The sequence below is a fragment of the Amblyraja radiata genome, chromosome 5, assembly GCF_010909765.2.
Source record: "Amblyraja radiata isolate CabotCenter1 chromosome 5, sAmbRad1.1.pri, whole genome shotgun sequence".
Lineage (NCBI taxonomy): Eukaryota > Metazoa > Chordata > Chondrichthyes > Rajiformes > Rajidae > Amblyraja > Amblyraja radiata.
Genome location: NC_045960.1, coordinates 19,275,625 through 19,296,005, shown reverse-complemented (window position 1 = coordinate 19,296,005; position 20,381 = coordinate 19,275,625). Strand labels below are relative to the sequence as shown.

Sequence of the window (20,381 nt, the reverse complement as noted above, 5' to 3'; positions counted from 1 at the left end):
GAGTAGACTCGATGGGCCGAATGGCCTAATTCTGCTCCTATGACTGATGTAAATAAATGATAGGAGTTGTTAGCCTGGTTAATAAAAAGATATGTGGAACTGGTAAATGAATGTTGAAATCCACTACGACTGGCTGCATTGGTCATCATGAGGAAAACAAAGAAAAAGTATGATGAAATGAGGAGATTGGAGTCAATGGATAATGTGTGTCGTATATAAATGGGTGAGTAATATTAAAAGTAAATTCTGGGAAACAGCAGGCTGGTTAAATTATGTTCCTGTCATTGTTGGAAAATTAATTATGAATCAAGGACTGAAAAGCACTAAAGTTGACATCAGAAAAAAACAGTGCAGGCAAAAAAAGCGACACTGAAAAATTATTTAGTTTAGTTTAGATTAGAGATATAGCGCAGGAACAGGCCCTTCGGCCCACCGAGTCAGCACAGACCAGCCATCCCCCACACATTAACACTATTCTACACACTAGGGACAATTTACATTTATACCAAGCCAATTAAACTACAAACTTGTACGTCTTTGGAGTGTGGGAGGAAACCAAAGATCTTGGAGAAAACCCAGGTGATCATGGGGAGATCGTGCAAAGTCCGTACAGACAATACCTGTAGTCAGGATCGAACCAGGGTCTCTGGTGCTGTAAGCACAGCAAGGCAAATTCTTTGGAAGCATTTTCCATCCCTAGTCACTTGAAGGAACCAGGTGAGGAAACTGTTGATGCAATGCACATAAAAAGACACAAAGTGCTGGAGTAACACATCGGGTCAGGCAGCACCCCTAGAGAACATGGGATAGGTGATAGTTCGGGTCAGGATCCTTCTTCAGACTGATTATGGGGTGGAATGAGAGAAAACGAGAAAACAGGTGAGGAGGGTTTTGACAGACAGATGGTAGGAACAAAGGCCAGAGATGACAAAGAAAGATGTGAGATAAAAGGATTGAAGACTTGCAAATTGTGAAGCCTGTTCTCCCTGTGGTCCTGTGGGTTTCCTCCAGGTACTTCGGTTTCCTCACTCATCCTAAAGACGTGTGAGTTTGCAAGGCTATTGACCTCGGAAAATTGTCCCTAGTGTGTTTGCAAGTAGTGGATACTAACATAGGATAAACATAGAACTAGTGTGGACAGGTTATTGATGGTTGGGTGGACTCCGTGGGGCCAAAGGCCTGTTTCCATACTGTACCTCTGAACTAAATTATATGCAGTGTCTTATGATTAATCAGAATAAATAGTACAATAAGAGATCCTGCAACTCTTTGTAATCATGTAACTTGTGTGCCCTTTATGATATCTTCGTATCCATCCCCATTTTTACATGCAGAAAACATTGCCAAAAGTTCAGTTTCGACTGATGCTGCAAGAACGGAAAGATGAATTTGTCTTTTTTCATTGCCTGCAGTTTCAGTTCACAAAATAATTAATTCTGAACATCAGCAGCAGCAGATGAATCAGGATCGATGAAGAGAGAAGACTTTCCATATCTCCAGAGCATCCCCAGAGATGCTGGAAAGGGTACAGAAAAGATATACGAGGATGTTGCCAGGACTAGAGGGTCTGAGCTAGAGGGAGAGGTTGAGTAGGCTGGGACTCTATTCCTTGGAGCGCAGGAGGATGAGGGGTGATTTTATAGAGGTGTATATGATCATGAGATGAATAGATCGGGTAGATGCACAGAGTCTCTTGCCCAGATTAGGTGTATCGAGGACCAGTGGACATAGGCTTAAGGTGAAGGGGAAAAGACTTAATAGGAGCCAGAGGGGTAACTTTTTAACAAAGAGTGGTGGAAGCTTGTTGCATAAGCTTGGTATGGAACAAGCTGCCGGAGGAGGTAGTTGAGGCAGGGACAATCCCAATGTTTAAGGAACAGTTAGACAGGTACATGGATATGACAGATATGGAGGGTTAGGAACCAAACGTGGGCAGGTGGGATGAGTGTAGCTGGGACATATTGGCTGGTGTGGGAAAGTTGGGCCAATGGGGCTGTTTCCACACTGTGTCACTCTAGGACTCTATGACTCTATGAGAGATGCTGCCTGACCCACTGAGTTGGCCCTGCACTTTGCGTCTATCTACGGTATAAACCACCATCTGCACTTACTTCCTTCCTTCACATCATTGGATCTAAAGCCTGCAAGCCATTTTCCTGTTTGTTAAAATATTTAAGTGAGGCTCGCTCCCAGAAATATATATATTTTCAGTTTAGATATTTAGTATTTACTCTCTCATTACTACAATAGATTTCAGTTTCCAGTACGTCAAGGGAAGTTTGATTTACAACTTGCCCGATCAAATGGTGTTTAAACCAAATGATTGAAAGGTTTGATTTTATCTAAAGTAAAGTATTTTGCCCTGCAAACGAAAATATATATTCTTAGTCTTAATCTCACAATGTTATTGGAGGAAGAAGTTTTTAAGATCACATAAAGTAATCAAAACTAGTGAGAACTAAGATGCAATATAAGTAAGCTGTTTGTAAACTTCGGTTTTAGTTTTAGAGATAAAGGGCGGAAACAGGCCCTTCAACCCACTGAGTTCACACCACCCAGCGATCACTAGTTTTATCCTACACACTAGGGGAACATTTTACAGAAGCCAATTAACCTACAAACATGTGTGTCTTTGGGATGTGGGAGGAAACCAGAGCACCTGGAAAAACCCCACAAGATCACAGGAAGAACGTACAAATTCCTTACAGACATAACTCAGCATTGATCCCGTGTCTCTGGTACAGTAAAGGGGCTGTCCCACTGTGGCGACCTAATCCGCGAGTTAAGAAGAGTGTCTTCGACTTTCAAGCTCGAGGGCACGCGCCTGGAAAACCTCGAGCTGGATCGACCGTCCGCATTGAAACCGCGAGCTGGATCAACCAACCGCACACACACAAACACGTCGCAAAGGCGGGGGTCGTGGAAAACGGGGGAGCGCTGTCTGAAATTCACACCTGCGATGAAGAGGAAGGAAAGACGACTGCCGCAGTGTACGGTAAGTCTTTTAGAGAGCGCGGGGCGAGGAAGAGAAGGGGAGAGAAGGGGAAAAAAGGGGAGAGAGGGGGAGAGAAGGAGGGAGGAGAGAGAAGGAGAGAGAAGGAGAGAGAAGGAGAGAGAAGGAAAGGGGGGGGAGAAGGAGTGGAGACACTTTTAAGAAGTATAATAAAGTTTAGCGGGCATTATACCTACTAAATGGTGTATAAACCAAATGATTTTCCTGGGTCCTGAAAACTCCAATGAGCCAATCAAAATACCCGGTCAGCGAAGGAGATTGCCTATGGCTGCTCTCGACTGCCTGTAACTAAATAGTGACCCCACTCCACTGCACTACGAGTTAAAAAGAACCATTCCGACCAAATTTTTCTCGCACCAAATTTTTCAACATGCTGAAAATTTTTCCGCAATCTAGCTGAGGCCGCGAGTATGCGGGAACTTCCCTCGAGTATGAAGGAGAGTTCCAGTGACCTCAAAGGACCTCCTAGGACCACGTGTTGACCATGCTGCGAGTTTGAGTCGCGGGAAAACTCTTCTAAACTTGCAGATTAGTTCGCCGCAGTGGGACATCCCCTTAAAGCAGCAACTCTCCCACGGCACCACTGTGCCACCCTAAGTAAAACTATTCTGCCCTGCAAACGTAAATGAGGATGCTTCGTCTTAATCTCACAGCCAATGCTATACGAGGAAGACATTTCTTTAAGGTCCCATAAATCACACAGAATTACTGAAAACTAAGATGTAAGTGCAAATGGGCGTGTTAAAAACATATGCCATAGGTAAAAGATGTCAAAAACATTGCAACAAGAGATTTCAAGGTAGAAACCAGATGTGGTTGTGTCCATTTTCAACAAAATAACTACTAAAAATAAGAGGAATAATGATGTTCATGTTGATTAGCCTGGGCTGTATTTAGTGGAATCGGTTACAATAAATTAGGTCAACGGCGAGGAATATAGTGGAAATAATTCCGTCAAGTTGCTACTTTTGGAGTGGGTAGTTGTGAATTGATTGCTGGCTAACATGGTTTCAAACTTTGCAAACGATAGTAATTCCATGGACATTATGGGGCTGTTAGATTTCCATTGATACAAAACTTTGAAAATGGCACAAAATGTTTTTAAATGGTGCCAAGACCTAGCGACTCATGCAGGTGAACTCAGTGGGCTGTTTCTATACATACTGTACTTCATTGGGGATTGTACTTATGTATGGTAATAATATTTTGTTCTATATCTCTCTACATCACCGTCCATATCTTTTGTTTCCCATTCCTGTCACTCTCAGTCTGAAGAAGGGTCTCGAACCAAAACGTCACCTACTCCTTCTCTCCAGAGATGCTGCGTTACTCCAGCATTGTGTGTCTGTCTTCGGTTTAAACCAGCATCTGCAGTTCATTTAACATTAACATTAAGTGGCTTTCATTCCAACCGAGGCTGAGTGGTGCCATCTGCATTGTGCAGTGTTGCTCAAGGGTGAGCTGGGCGGATGAACAGACCTCTCCCAGCAAGAAAGATACAACAGAAATGTAAAACATAAAACATCCACCACAGTGGGACCAGCACTTCCCGCTGTGATGACAGGCACAAAAGTTCAGTCAGTCTTCCTCGTTCTGTGGACCTGTGGTCGGAGCCCTAAACCCTCCGCAGTCGCAGCTATGGACGGCCCGATGTACAGGCCCTCTCGCCGGGATGATGGAAACTCCAACGTCGGGACGAATCGGAACACTCCGCGGCTCGGAATTCCCGAATCGGCCGCTTCCTACCGGAGACCGCGGCTTCCCGATGCCAAGTCCACAGGCCCAGTGGTCGGGGCACCTCTCCAGTCGATCCTCGGCGAAGGTCGCAGGCAGCTCCACGATGGTAAAGTCCGTGCAGCGCCCGCGGGTGGAAGCTCCACAGACCGAGCTCCACGATGTTAGAGCAGGTCGCTGCGGTCGGAGCTCCGCGATGTTGAAGTCCATGCTGCGCCTGCTGCTGAATGAAGCTCTAGGCTCTGGGCCGGTCTCCAGTTGGAAAGGCCGAACCAATCCAGTGGATAGGCCGCGAATGGGGGCGAAAATGCGACATGGAGAAAAGTCGCATCTCCGCAGAGGTAGGTGACTGGAAACGGTTTCCCCCGTTCCCCCGCCAGCACCTCCGGCATAAGACCCACCGAGAGACACTAATACGTACATTAGAGGACACACGAAAATAACTAAAAGTGGAAAGAAACACACGAGCTGCTGGCGGGGCTGCCACGTGCGGCACCATCTTGGAAACACATGTGTTTATTTTATGGTGGTACAGTGGCACAGCAGTGGAGTTTCATGCCTTGCAGTGTTGGAGACCCGAGTTCGATCCTGGTTACAGTTCCTTCCTGCACAATAATCTTACTAAACTGGATGCAAAAAATGCATTTCATTGAGATCCATTGAGTACATTTAAAAAAGTATTGGCACTAACAAGAAAACAATTCAAGCTTATCTATCAAGAGTAACAGTGATAAATCCAAGTCTGTGAACATTTGTAAAAGACAGCACAACCCTGAAAAAAAAAATTTGACGTTTTGTGAAGATGAAAAATAACTGATGGATGATGGCAATGTGCCAGATGTTACATATCTGGACTTTGTAGTACTTGTTTGATCAGATTTCTGAATGAGTGTCACATGAAAACATGGTAAAATGATGGATGAATCTTTGAGAGATATTTTTTATCCCAAAGTGTCTCGCAATAGATATAGATACAGTTATTGGGAAAATAAATAGGATTGCAGGCAGACTATTCTTTGCTTAAATAATGATGGGTGGCATAGTGGAACAGCAGTAGAGTTGCTGCCTTGCAGTGCAAGAGAACCGGGTTTGTTCCTGATTACAGGTGCTGTCTGTGGAGAGTTTGTACGTTCTCTCCGTGACCCCGTGGGTTTTCTCCAGGTACTCCTGTTTTCTCCCACATTCCACAGACGTGCAGGTTTGTAAGTTAATTGGCTTCTGTAAATTGTCCCCAGTGTGTTGTATTGAACTAGTGTATGGGTGATTGTTGGTCAGCGAGGACTCAATGGGCTGAAGGGCCTGTTTCCACGCTGTATCTCTGAACTCAACTCAACAATGCTAAACCAATGATCTGTGTGACACTGCAATAGCAAGAAGAAAAATGACTCGCTACTTTCTCCGTCCCTTCATCTCACCCCTCACTGAATGATCTTGACCTTTCTGCTTTTGTAAGTTTTGTAAGATTTTGTTTCGTAAGATTTATTGACGATGACGGAGAGGTAGTAAGCATCATCTTTAATGTTCATAGACTGCTTCGAGTTGTTCAGGATGGATGATGTCAAAGAGGGGAATGTCGCAAACATAATCAATGATAATCTGACAGTGAAAATTTGATTGCAACTGATACGCAACACTGAAAATTATAGTGGAACGAGTATTGTTGTTGCTAAGTGCAAATATGATCATGTATCAACATTCATAAACACCATAAAATAAACACATATTTGTACAGTGACCTGAAATATTGAATGTTTCATTATGTAGCTTGTCAATAATTCCTAAGTCAGTAATCAGACACACAGCACAGGCACGGAAATAGGCAACACACATTAGCTCATAATTATCGCCCAACAATACAACTAAAGCACAGGATCCTGACATTAACAAATCGTTGTTTGGGTATCTTTGCTGTGTACAATTTGGCTGTAATGTTGAATTTTCATTTACTTACTCTCAATACTGGCGAGGTCAACATTCAATTACTAAATTACTATTAAAACACAAAGTACTTGTGCTACAACACCAGGAAAAGCGCTCAACCAAGATAACCAAGTCCAATTCTGAAATAATATCTAAACTGCCTGTCCACATTCATGCTTTCAAACAATAACTAACTCCATATTCAGTAATAGGTTATCTACATGTTAACAAGCACATAAACATTAAGCATGTAGATGCCAGTATATCATTGGGGTTATCAAGTGGGCATTTCCCTTCACTGGTATTTCATTGAGTTAGGCCTCAGGAAGGCTCCCACAGTTAGTTCTGACGTTCCAGACCAACATCCCTCAATGCCTGCTCTCCCCACCTATGCGACCAGCAGCTAACTATGCAAATATCTAGACAATTAATTTACTCAACAAATGCAAAACACTCGTAGTCTTTCTTACACTTATCCTAGCTCATCAAACTATCGCAGCACCACAAATATCAACCTCACACATAAAACCGGGATACACTTACATGGAATACACTTAAAAAGAAATACACTTACATCCGCATTATACATTCAATTATTGTTTTGTGATCTAGAGCTGCTGCCTCACAGCGCCAGTGACATAGGCTTGACCCTGACTTCAGGTACTGTCTGTTCGGAGTTTGCACATTCTGCCTCTGAGTGCATAGGTTTCCTATGGTTTCCTCCATATCCCAAAGATGTGTGGGTTTGAAGGTAATTTGTTCCTAGTGTGTAAGGAGTGGATGAGAGCGTGGGGTAACACAGAACTAGTGTGAATGGGTGATCGATGGTCAGCATGGACTCCGTGGGTCGAAGGGCCTGTTTTCATGCTGTATGTTTAAACTAAACTGTTGCCTATCCTCAAGCTATTTTTTATTTCTATTAGTTTATTATAGTCACATGTACTGAGGTACGATTAAAAAAAGCTATACATGATTAAAATCAAGCTGTCAACAGCATACAGACACAGGAAATAAAGTTTAGTGCAAGATAAAGTCCAGTAAAGTCTCAGTAAAGATAATCTGAGGTTGACCAATAAAGTAGATACATCAGGATCACTCTCTAGTTGTTAAACATCAGTCTGTACGTAAATCATATCCCTCCATTCCCTGCACTTCCATGTGCCTATCTAAAAGCCTCTTAAACGCCACTATCGTATCTGCCTCCACCACCACCTCTGGCAATACGTTCCAGCCCTCCACCACTCTCTGTGTTATAAACATGCCCCGCGCATCTCCATTAAACTTTCTCCCTCTTATCTTGTAGCCATGCCCTCTAGTGTTGGACATTTTCACCCTGGAAAAAAGGTTCTGGGAAAATTAGTTACTCTCCACAAGTTCGGCCCCCTCCATGACCACCCCCCTGCGTCCCCTCCCCATCCCTCAGTTCCTTTGATTTGGGGTATAACCACAGTGAATGTGTGGCTGCTTCATTGATAGTTTCCAGTGAATGGAAAACCAGTGCTTTCCCCAATTCCCCAACGCCACCACATCACCAAGCACATGTCCCTATTAATGAAGGGCGCTGATATTGTGGGCTTGTCACAGGTAAATCAACTGCATGTCAAGGGTAGCTGATTTGATTCTCTCTTGTTCGAGGTGGCTATTAGATTGAACCTGTGGAACAAATACCACATGCCATGTTTAAGGCCAGGCTTCACAATCATTGAGATTTGCTTCCTTATCTGAGGAATTAGTTCCAGGAAAGATATACCAGGATTAGGGGATATTAGCTGAAAAGAGATAGATACAAAATGCTGGAGTAACTCAACGGGACAGGCAAAACCTCTAGAGGGAAGGAATGGGTGACGTTTCGGGTCGAGACTCTTCTTCAGACAGATGGTTGAGCTGGAAAGAGGTTGCACAGATTTGAATTGTTTTCTCTGGAATGTCAAAGGTTGAGGAGAGACCTGATGAAAGTATATAAAATTATGAGTAGCATAGATAAGATAGACAATCAGAATCTTTTTTCCCAGGATGGCAAAATCAAATACTAGGGGGCCCAGATTTAAGGAGAGAGGAGCAAAGTTTCAAGGAGAGGTGCAGGGCAAGTTTATTTTAACGTAGAGGACGGGGGTACGTGGAATGTACTGGGGTCGTGTTGGGGGCGGATATTATAGTGGCATTTAATCTTTTGGATAGGTACTTGCAGGGGTGGAAAACCCGGGGGGGGGGGGGCACGTCCCCATGTTTTGAGAGGTGGATCGACATCCCCGCCAGGTTAACCCGCCTGGGCTTGCGGGAAATATGGCCAGCGCGGAGAAGCAGCGCTGGTGTCCCGTCAGTCCAGACAGGGCTGTTAGTTAACCCGGTGAGACAGGTAGTTGAGCTGCATTTAGCGCTGGATTGAGCCTCCGAAGCCTCGCGTGCGTGTGTGAGTGTGCGCATGCGTGTGTGAGTGTGCGCATGCGTGCGTGGCCGCCAAAAAATTGTGTCCCCCGTCCCCTCCATGTTTTGATAGTGAGTTCCGTTCTTGGGTACTTGAACATGCAGGGAATTGAGGGATATAGATCATGTGCAGACAGATAAGAGTTTGTAATGGCATCATGTTCAGCACAGACATTGTGAGCCGAATGGCCTGTTCCTTTGCTGTTATGTATTTATCCATACTCATTGAATTGCAGTTGGACCATGAGTAAAATATATTTTTTAGTTTGTTTTATTATTGTCACATGTACCAAGACACAGTGAAAAGCTTTTTTGTTGCGTGCTATCCACTCGGCAGCATAAAGACTATGCATGATTACAATCTTGCCGTCCATAGTGTGCAGATAAATGATAAAGGGAACAACATTTAATGCAAGATAAACTCCAGAAAAATCAATTAAATATAGTCTGAGGGTCTCCGATGAGGTATTGGGCGATCAGGACCACTCTCTAGTTGTTGATAGGATGGTTCAGTTGCCTGATAACAGCTGGGAAAAAGCTGTCCTTGAATCTGGAGGTGTGCGTTGATGATTTGTGTCACCCCATGAATACACAGCTTTCAGTTGTCAATTTGGATCAAAGTCTATTGCATTTACCCCGATGGTAATGCCACCGAGGAAGTCCTCTGTGAAGACTGCACTTTGTTTTTTCCCAGGACTGAACAGCGGGTTGCAATTTATTAACACAGGAAGATAGAAATAATGGTTTAACTTGAACCAATTTATGTTTTTCAATTTGCTCTGCATTTTCCTGGACTTTGCAGAGACCCAGATCACCAATAGTGACAAACAACAGTACAGCACAAGAACAGGCCCTTCGGACCACAATGTCTGTGCCGAACATAATGATAATGCCAAGGGGTGGCACGGTAGAGTTGCTGCCTTACAGCGCTTGATACCCGGGTGCTGTCTGTATGGAGTTTGTACGTTCTCCCCGTGACCGAGTGGGTTTTCACCAAGATCTTCGGTTTCCCCCCACACTTCAAAGATGTACAGATTTATTTAGCTTGGTAAAACGTAAAAATTGTCCCACGTATGTAGGGTAGTGTTAATGTGCACGGATCGCTGGTCGGTGCAGACTCGGTGGGCCGAAGGGCCTGTTTCCGTGCTGTATCCCTGAACTAAACTAAACTATCACATCTACCTGCACACAACCTATATCCCTCCATATCCATATGCCTGATCAAAAGTCTCTTAAATTCCACTATCGTAACTGCTTCAACCACTCCCCCCAGCAGCATGTTCCAGGCACTCGCCTTCCTCTGTAAAAAAACCTGCCCGCACATCTCCTTTGAAATTTGCTTCTCCCACTTAAAGCCAAGCCCTCTAGTATTGATTTATCCATTTTAGGGAGAAAAAAAGATTCTGACTGTCTACACTATGTCTACCAATGTTGCATTCTTTAATCTATACACATCTTAAAAGATGAAAATGGTGGAAGATAGGCAAATAATGTATTCACTGATTTAGTCTTCGCTTAAGATTATCTTACATTTCAAATTTCCTTCCGTGCTGCAGTGATTTGATAAAATAGAATCTCTGAAAATGTTTTAGTTTGGTGATGCCATAATTAACTGCCAAGCAGTTAATATCAATAAATATATACTTAACATACATCTTATTCCATTTCCATAGCTGTCAAAAGGACCATCACATTTAGAAGGCTTCCACACATGACTGTAGATACTTTAATGAAATTCTTCACACCACTGCATACAAGTTCTAATCAGAACTCATAAATATTAAAGCTAAAGCATATGGTATCAAAACTTAATAACATATCAAATTTAAAGGAAAGCCAAACATAACATAAGCAAACTTCTGAAAAATATTTGAAAATAATTTCAATTCTGCTTTGGTTGAGTTTAGTTTAGAGATAGAACGTGGAAACAGGCTCACCGAGACTGCGCCGACCAGCGATCACCCTATACACAAACACTATCCTACTCACGAGGAAACCTTTACAATTTTACCAAAGCCCATTTACCTACAAACCTGTAATTCTATGAAATGTGGGAGAAAACCAGAGCACTTGGAGAAAATCCACACAGGTACGGAGAGAACATACAAACTCCGTACAGACAGCATCTATAGTCAGGATCGAACCGGATCTCTGGCGCTGTGAGGTAGCAGCTCTAACACTGCGTGACTGTGCCACCCTGGTTCCTCAACATATCTAGGTGACCTAATCAGTTAGCCTAAGGAAGAGGTCTCCAATTTCTTGTGGAAGATGTTCAACCTAATCAAATGCAAGAGGATGCATACATTGAAAACCAACTTCCACAGATTAAATCAACATTTTTAGATAATAAAGTAATTTTAAAATAAATTCTAGAAAGATTAAATCTAGGAGGATGAAGAGAGTGGCATAACAAGTGGAATCTTCTTGTGAAGGGATGAAGCACCTTCTATGAAGGACTAGTCTCACCCTGGTCACTCCCTCTTCTCCCCTCTCCCATCAGGCAGGAGGTACAGGAGTATGAAAATGCGCACCTCCAAATTCAGAGATAGTTTATTCCTAGCTATTATCAGGCAACTGAACCAAATTGCCACCAGCTAGAGAGCGGTCCTGACCTCCAATCTACCTCATTGGAGACCTTCAAATGATCATTAATTGGATTTTACCTTGCACTAAACGTTATGCTATTTATCTTGTACCTGTACACTGTGGCTGGCTTGATTGTAATCATGTACAGTCTTTCCGCTGACTGGTAAGCAACAACAAAAACGCTTTTCACTGTACACATGACAATAATAAACTAGGCTAAACTCACTTCCTTATGGAAGGCACAAACCAGTCAGCTCAGCACAGGGTAACAGGGTAACACTATTTAATTAATGAACGAGGATAACTTGTTTTGCTTGCATAGAAGCAGTCACTATGTGGTCACGACTGTATCGAATAGGAATCTGAAGTAAGGCTGCTTCGGACTCCATATCTAGCGAACTGTTTGGGAAATATTCAGACGTAAATACAAAAGATGTGAAGAAGTTACTTGTCAAGAGAGGTGCATAAGGAAAGGAGGTAGTTGTCTTGTGCGTGTCCCCCTGTAACTGGACAACTGGTGGGTACGTGCAATTAAAATAGCAAACAATAGAGTCCAGCATGGAAACAAGCCCATCGGCCCAACTTGCCCACATTGATCAACATACACTACCGACTAATCTACATTAGCCCCACCTGCCTGCGTTTGGCCCCGATCCCTCTAAACCTGTCCTAACAATGTACCTGTCTAAATGTTTCTTAAACGTTGCAATAGTACCTGCCTCAACCGCCTCCTCCGGCAGCTCGTTCCATACACCCACCATACTTTGGTAGAAAGGTTACCCCTCAGGTTCCTATTAAACCTTCCCCCCCGCCCTACCTTAAATCTATGTCCTCTAGTTCTTAATTCCCCTACTCTGGGTAGGAGACTTTGTGCGTTTACCCGATCAATTCCTCCCATGATTTTGTACAGCTCTATAAGATCACCCCTCATCCTTCTGCGCTCCAATCTGAGGTGTTCACCTGTACCTTAAATAAGATATACAAGGCAATTGATTGAATGAAAGATACGGCATGGAAACAGGCCCTTCCACCCATCGAGTCCAGGTCGACCATCGTTCGGCACTAGTTCTATGTTATCCCACTTTCACATGTACATACAACACACAGAGGGACAATCAACCGCCAAACCCGCACGTATTTACAATGTCGGAGGAAACCGGAGATCCTAGAGGAAACCCATGCGGAAGAACATTCAAACTCCACATAGATTGCAACCGAGGTCAGGATCGAACCAAATCATCAACTAAAACATTAACTCTGTCTTACTTGCTCTACAGATGTTGCCTGGCCTAATGGGTATTTTAGACTATTGCTTTATATACAACTTTAAATCATACATTGCTAAGCACGTTACGTTTTCTCATCAGACTTTGTGCTCCTGCTGTTAGTCTAAAGTCTAAATTTTCAAGCTAAATCATCTGCACGTTGCAGCAAAACTTTAAATGAGTGAGCAGCATTGAGAACAAAAATGACTGAAACTGAACAACATCATCCAACTTGAGTCCAAAAGTCATAGGAGCAGAATTAGGCCATTTGGTCCCTCAGGTCTACTCCGCCATTCAATCATGGCTGATCTATCCTACCCTTACAACCCCATTTTCCTGCCTTCTCCCCAATACCCTTGACACCCTTAGTAATCAAGTATCTATCAATCTCCACCTTAAAAATATCCATTGACTTCGTCTCCACAGCCTTCTTTGGCAATGAATTCTACCGATTCACCACCCTCTGATGAACAAAACTCCTCCTCATCTCCTTTATAAAGGTATGTCCTTTTATTCTGAGGCGATGGCCTCTGGTCCTAGACTCTCCTAACATGATGCTAATCAGATTGTTTTTTAACCTGTAACCACGGCTGGCATGAAATTCACGAGAGCATCAATTTTTTAGAAATTTTAAGGCGGTGTGAATTGGGATTCTGCAAGTCACAATTTTTGTCTGTAAGCTTGTGCATTGTTCATAGATTTTCTTAACGCTGCAAGCCATCTGTTACGTATACTTTAACTATGTTTTTAAATATCTCTTCATTGTAATGAGACCCAGAAGTTGTTCAATTCCCTTTGCAGTCTTGATTCTTTGCAAGAAAATGGGCTTTTAATCTTGCCTAAGGTTCACTAGGTCACCGAGGGCCGAACGTACATATTAAAATAGATACCCCGCAGCAATCATTTGCACACAGCAATTTTCATGAACCCATACTAACTGTATCAACCTGCTTGCAACCTTACACTAAAGCAAGTATCACACTGTTGCGACAATCAAAATATTTCTTAAGCAATTTTTGTCTTCTTTACCAAATAAAACAATTTTAAATATTCAGTCGTTAAAGAACGAACTCACAAACAAGCAAGCACCATATTATAAGAACAATACAACTTCAGTTATAATTGCTGTGAAAAAAATATTTTTTTCTCATGCAGCGTTTGAGAGTAATGACACCAAGCATTCTAGCCATTATTACCAACTTACTTGCTGTCATTAAAACACATTTATTCCAATGAAACCAAACTAAATTGTGTGCTAATAGGCTCCAGTGGGAGCTTAAGTTGCTATGAATAACCTATTTCAATGTCAGCTAGTTAAGTAGCTGCAAAATTCTACGACAAAAAGGCAATCAGTAAAAATATGCTTGTTGCACTCAATAAGATGTATGACAATATGGTTATATACTGCCATACATCGGCACAGTTAACTAAAGCACTGAACTGTCTTTATTTACTTTTCAGTTTATTTCAGGTATAGTTACCTGTGCAACAGGTTTATAGACATCAGTGTCATGGATTGGAAATGACCTTCTCTTGTTCTGGGAGAGTGAACATGTGGTGTACACAGACGATGGGAGTCCTGGATAATTAAAACTGAATCATGTTGCACCGATCAAGTGAAAGGACAAAGTGCTGGAGTAACTCAGCAGGTCAGGTAGCATCTGTGGTGGGAATGGATTGGCAACATTTTGGGTCGGGAAGAAAGGTCTAAAGATGGGTCCTAACCCAAAACTCATCGGGATGCATCACGGCATGGTTTGGGAACGGCTCTATCCAAGACCGCAAGAGTTGTGGACGCAGCCCAGACCATCACACAAACCAACCTCTCTTCCATTGACTCCATCTACACTACACGCTGCCTTGGCAAGGTCACCAGCATAATCGAGGATCAGTTTCACCTGGTCACTCACTCTTCTCTCTTCTACAAGCATGCAAGAGGTAGAGAAGTGTGTAAACGCACACCTCCCAATTCAAGGGACAGTTTCTTCCCAGCTGTTATCAGGCAAGTGAACCATCCTATCACCAAATATAGAGAGCTCCTGACCTACTATCTATTTCATTGGAGACCCTTGTACTATCTTTAATCAGACTTTACTTGACTTTATCTCACACAAACAATATTCTCTTTATCCTGTATCTGTACACTATGGACGGCTTGATTGTAATCATGCATATTTTTTTGTTGACTCAATAGCAAGCAACAAAAAGATTTTCACTTAGTTTAGATATATAGTGCAGAAAACAGGCCTTTGGGCCCACCGAGTCCATGCTGACCAGTGATCACCCCGTACACCAACATTATTCCACACACTACGGGCATTTTGAAATTTTTACCAAAGCCAATTAAACTACAAACTCGCACACCTGGAGAAAACCCACGAGGTCACGGAGAGAACGTACAAACTCAGTACAGACAGCACCCATAGTCAGGATCGAACCCGGGTCTCTGGCGCTGTGAGGCAGTAGCTCCACTGCGGTGCCACTGTGCCGCAAAGGTTCCACTAACAAGAATTTGGTCGCCACCCTCTTTGGCTGAGGAGTGAAGTTTCAAGGACATTGGAAGCTATGGGCGCTGAAGCAGGTAAGAGAGTCAGAGTGATACAGTGTGGAAACAGGCCCTTCGGCCCATCTTGCCCAAACCGGCCAACAGCTCCATCTACACTAGTCCCCAATGCCCGCGTTTGGCCCATATCCCACTAAACCAGTCCTATCCATGTACCTGTATAATTGCTTCTTAAACATCGTGATAGTCCCAGCCTCAACTACCTCCTTCAGCAGCTCATTCCATACACCCACCACTGTTTATGTGAAAAAGATTCCTATAAAATCTTTCCCCCCTCACCCTATATCTGTGTCATCTGGCTCTTGATTCCCCTACTCTGGGCAAGAGACTATGCTTTTACCCGTCCGATTCCTCACATGAATCCATCATTCAAAATACGAAATGTACAGTGTAACAGAGATCACAATATGCCACGAACCATAGACAATTAAAATTCCGCTGCTCCTGTCTCATGAAGAAGCTCCATAAAATAAGGCACAAAAACCAGACAATAGGCCTGCACTTGGTCCTGCTCCAGTGTGCCAGCATAAATGCACCACTTACTTTTATATTCCAAGTGATAGCCGGCTGCTGCCACACTGATGTCTGAATGAAAGTGCAGGTAGAGTTGATTGGAAGTGCTGTTCAACAGTGCAGGGACAGTAGTACCTAGAAAAGATAAACCACCATTGCCTCTCATTCAGTCCAACTGGTCGGCAAGGGATCGGACGGAAATCGACCCCTCCCCTCCCCCCCCCCCCGTTGATCAGAGCAGCACGCGTAATACGATTCAGGTTATCACGTTTGCTGTGAGATACTCAGGTATTCCTGTCCCTTATCTCACACCAGCAGCCAGGAGCCTTGGAACAGTAACAAAGAGCAGAAACTATTCACTTTGACAGGACGTTTTCATTGCTGAAACATTGTCCTTTATTTGCAATTCCACTTCGATGTTTTTTTAAGAATAGATAAGGACAGTGCCTCAGAAACCACAATTGGAGTCTATTGTGTTGGGATGACAAACTACTTGAACTGAATGTAAGTTTCAGGTGGTGGGGTCTGTATGGACTGGCAGTGACATTGTATTAATGGGTCGCAGGGTCAGAAATTCATAGATCCATACAGCGTGGAAACAGGCTCTTTGGCCCACCGAGTCCACACCGACCAACATGTCCCATCTACACACGTCCTACCTGCCTGCGTTTGGCCCATATCCCTCTAAACCTCCCATCCTAGTACCTGTCCAAATGATTCTTACACATTGCGATAGTACCTGCCTCAACCAGCTCAAAAACATTCAGACAGGTACATGGATAGAAAAGGTTAGAGGGATATGGGGCAAAGGCAGGCAGGTGGGACTAGTGTAGATGGGTATCTTGGTCGGTGTGGACAAGTTAGGCATGCTATATAACACAATGACTCGAACCACTTTAGACATAAGATGCCCCTACTGCAATTAGATTGAAAAAATGATATATTAGCTGCTATTTCTTTTGATTGAAAGGCCGGCGATATTTGAGTCATACTGCATGGAAACAGGCCATTCGGCCCAACTTGCTCACGCCAACTGACATGCCATATACACTAGTCCCACCAGCCTGCGCTTGGCCTTTATCCCTCTACACCGGTCCTATCCATGTACCCGTCCAAATGTTTCTTAAACATTATGATAGTACCTGTCTCCACAACCTCCTCTGGCAACTCGTTCCATACACCCACCACCCTAGGTTCCTATTAATTCTTTCCCCTTTTCACCTTAAACCTATATCCTCTGCTTCTCGATTCCCCCCTACTCTAGGTAAAAGAACTCTTATAAAATCACCCCTCATGCTTCAGCACTCCTAGGAATAAAGTCTCTTACCTGAGAAGCTGCCAAGTCTTGGTGCAGTTTCATCGGCACCATCGTATATTTCTAACGAGTCCCAGTTGTGTTCGGTGGCAAAGCTTATCACTTGAATCTATTCAACAAAATCAGTATTCAATTGCAGTAAAATTCGCAGTCTGATTAAATCACTACATTTAAATCTCATTCACACGCTATTGAAAAAGCGGCTATGTGCTATAAATATGTGTAAAGGATTAAAATGAAACTACTAATTCAGTTGTGATGACCTCTTGGTCACGTTTAATCAGTTTTGATCCCAATTGCACAGAAATTAAAAATGCACTTCCTGGAACGATTAGCCAATCTGTTCCTTCTAACACAACTGAGAGACTTTTATGACTTCATAACATTTGAACGGAATGAATGAACACCCTATTGCTTAGCACATAAAATAATTAAATGGTATTATCCTGCACAATTCAGATCAAAATTCTCTCCCTTTATTTAACAATTATTACCGTGACAATGTTAACTGATTAATCAGGACAAAGAATCAATTTCATCAATGATACTTTATTGTCACGTGTACCAGTGAAATGCTTTGTTTTTGCATACGAACCGGTAAAATCACACAGCAGACCTCGCCTGGGCTGTGTACAATGAGTCGCCACGTTTCTGGGGCCGACAAGGTTACAAAAGGTTCATCGAACAGTTTATGATCTGCTCGTAGTGGCAAATCAGGCTTGCCGCAGCACGTGGCAGCTGGCGGCCATCTGCCGCATCCCCCCATCGTTCTCGGTGCTCCCCCCACTCCCCGTATATGGAATTAAATGAGTCTACACGTAAGGCAACGGGAGGGGGGTGTGCACAAGAGCCGCCTAAAGGTTTCAAGCCGTCTAAAGCCGCCTTGAAACTGCACCAAGACTAAAGGAGTTCTTTCTGCATACAACCAACTTGCCTGTATACCTGCTCCCTCGGTTACCCTGATTTTCCACATACAGTTCAAGCTGTTACCATAGGGCTCTGGATAGCCTGGTGAGAGGATGGTGCCTCTGCGGTCCGTCATGTTTCCTTCACACGGCACTGGAACAAAACAAAATCCTCTTAAGTCAATGTTGTGCCACTTCACAAACAACAAAGTAATGTACTGGTGGTTTCATTTTAGTTCAGTTTGGTTTAGAGATACAGCGTGGAAACCGGCCCTTCCACTTCTACGCCGACCAGCGATCCCCATACACTAGCAATATCCTACACACACTTGGGACAATTTACAATTTTACCAAACCAATTAACCCACAAACCAGTACGTCTTTGGAGTGCGGGAGGAAACTGGAGATCCTGGCGAAAACCCAAGTAGGTCAGGGGGAGATTGTACAAACTATGTAGTCAGGATCGAACTTGGGTCTCTGGCGATGTAAGGCAGCAACTCTACCGCTGTGTCACTGTGACAGCTTTGAAAAATTAAATATGTCCAAGAGTCAAGAGCGTTTAATTGTCATATGTACAAAAACATACTGTTGGTTTGCTTCGCAGATTGGTTTGGGAACAGCTCTGCCCAAGACCACAAGAAATTGTAGACAGAGGTGTAGCCCAGTCAATCAAACAAACCAGACTCCCCACCACTGACTCCACCACTGACTGCAGAGGGTCCAGCAGACGGGTTTGTGATATTTTTCTGCTTGGCCAGCACAAGCCTTTCAAGGGTCTTCATGACTACAGAGGTCAGTGCGACAGGCCTGTGATTACTGGTCTAATGACCCTCTGCAGTTTGGCTGGACCCTCTGCAGTTTGCATATCGGGCCAATAGATCTGTGGATGACGCAGTCAACCTGGGCCTGTACTTCATCCTCCAGCACCTAGACCGCCAGGAGACCTATGCGAGGATTTTGTTTGTTGATTTTAGCTCTGCATTCGACTTCATTGTGCCTAGCTACTACACTCCAAACTTTCCGAGTTGACTGTGCCTGAACCCCTCTGTCGGTGGATCACCAGCTTCCTGACAGACAGGAAGCAGCATGTAAGGCTGTGAGCATATGAGGCACATCTCGGACCCGCAGACCCACAGCATATGCGCACCGTAAGGCAGCGTACTCTCCCCTCTCCTCTACACCAATGACTGCACCTCCATAGTCTCCTCTGTCAAGCTTCTCAAGTTTGCGGACGACACAACCCTGATTGGACTGATCCAGGATGGGGAGTAATCTACCTACAGACAGGAAGTGTCACAGCTGGTGTCCTGGTGCCATCGCAACAACCTGGAGCTCAATGTTCTTAAGACAGTGGAATTAATTGTAGACTTTAGGAGAGCTCCCCCTCCCCTCACCCCACTCACCATCAACAACACCACAGTCACATCTGTGGAGACTTTCAAGTTCCTGGGAACCATCATCTCCAAGGACCTTAAGTGGGGAGCTACCATCGACTCCACAGTCAAAAAGGCACAACAGAGGATGTACTTCCTGCGGCAGCTGAGGAAGCACAATCTGCCACAGGCAATGATGGTCCAATTCTACACGGCCATCGTAGAGTCTGTTCTCACCTTCTCCATCATGGTCTGGTTTGGCTCAGCCACCAAGCACGACACCCGGAGGCTGCAGCGAATCGTCCGATCAGCTGAGAAGGTTATTGGCTGCAACCTTCCCTCCATTGATGAACTGTACACCGCAAGGGCCAGGAAGTGAGTGGGTAAGATCATCTCTGACCCCTCTCACCCTGGCCACAAACTCTTCGAATCACTTCCCTCTGTAAGACGACTCTGGACTGTCAAAGCTGCCACAGCCAGACATAAAAACAGCTTTTTTTTTCCACGAGTGGTAGCTCTACTCAATAACCAAAAATCTGTAGCCTCCTTTTGCTCTGGTATTTTATTTATTTCACATGTTTAATCAATAATGTTTTATTGTTAATGTTTAATGTTTTATGTGTCATTCTTAACTGTCACTGTATGTCATGTTGTCACTTGTGGGCGGAGCACCAAGGCAAATTCATTGTATGTGAATACTTGGCCAATAAACATATTCATAAACATATTCAATCATTCATTCATCCAATCATCTACACTTTACGTTGCCT

At 43.7% G+C, this 20,381-nt stretch overlaps 1 protein-coding gene across 1 annotated transcript in view; it reads right to left on the bottom strand.

Annotated features, from left to right (window-relative positions):
* csmd1 (CUB and Sushi multiple domains 1) overlaps window positions 1-20,381 on the bottom strand; it is a 501,649-nt gene that overhangs the window by 282,622 nt on the left and 198,646 nt on the right. The window contains exons 24-26 of the mRNA XM_033020497.1: window positions 18,268-18,392; window positions 17,346-17,442; window positions 16,049-16,153 (exon numbers count right to left, since the gene is read on the bottom strand). Coding sequence (XP_032876388.1) covers window positions 16,049-16,153; window positions 17,346-17,442; window positions 18,268-18,392 — 327 coding nt within the window. The remainder of the gene's footprint in view (window positions 1-16,048; window positions 16,154-17,345; window positions 17,443-18,267; window positions 18,393-20,381) is intronic.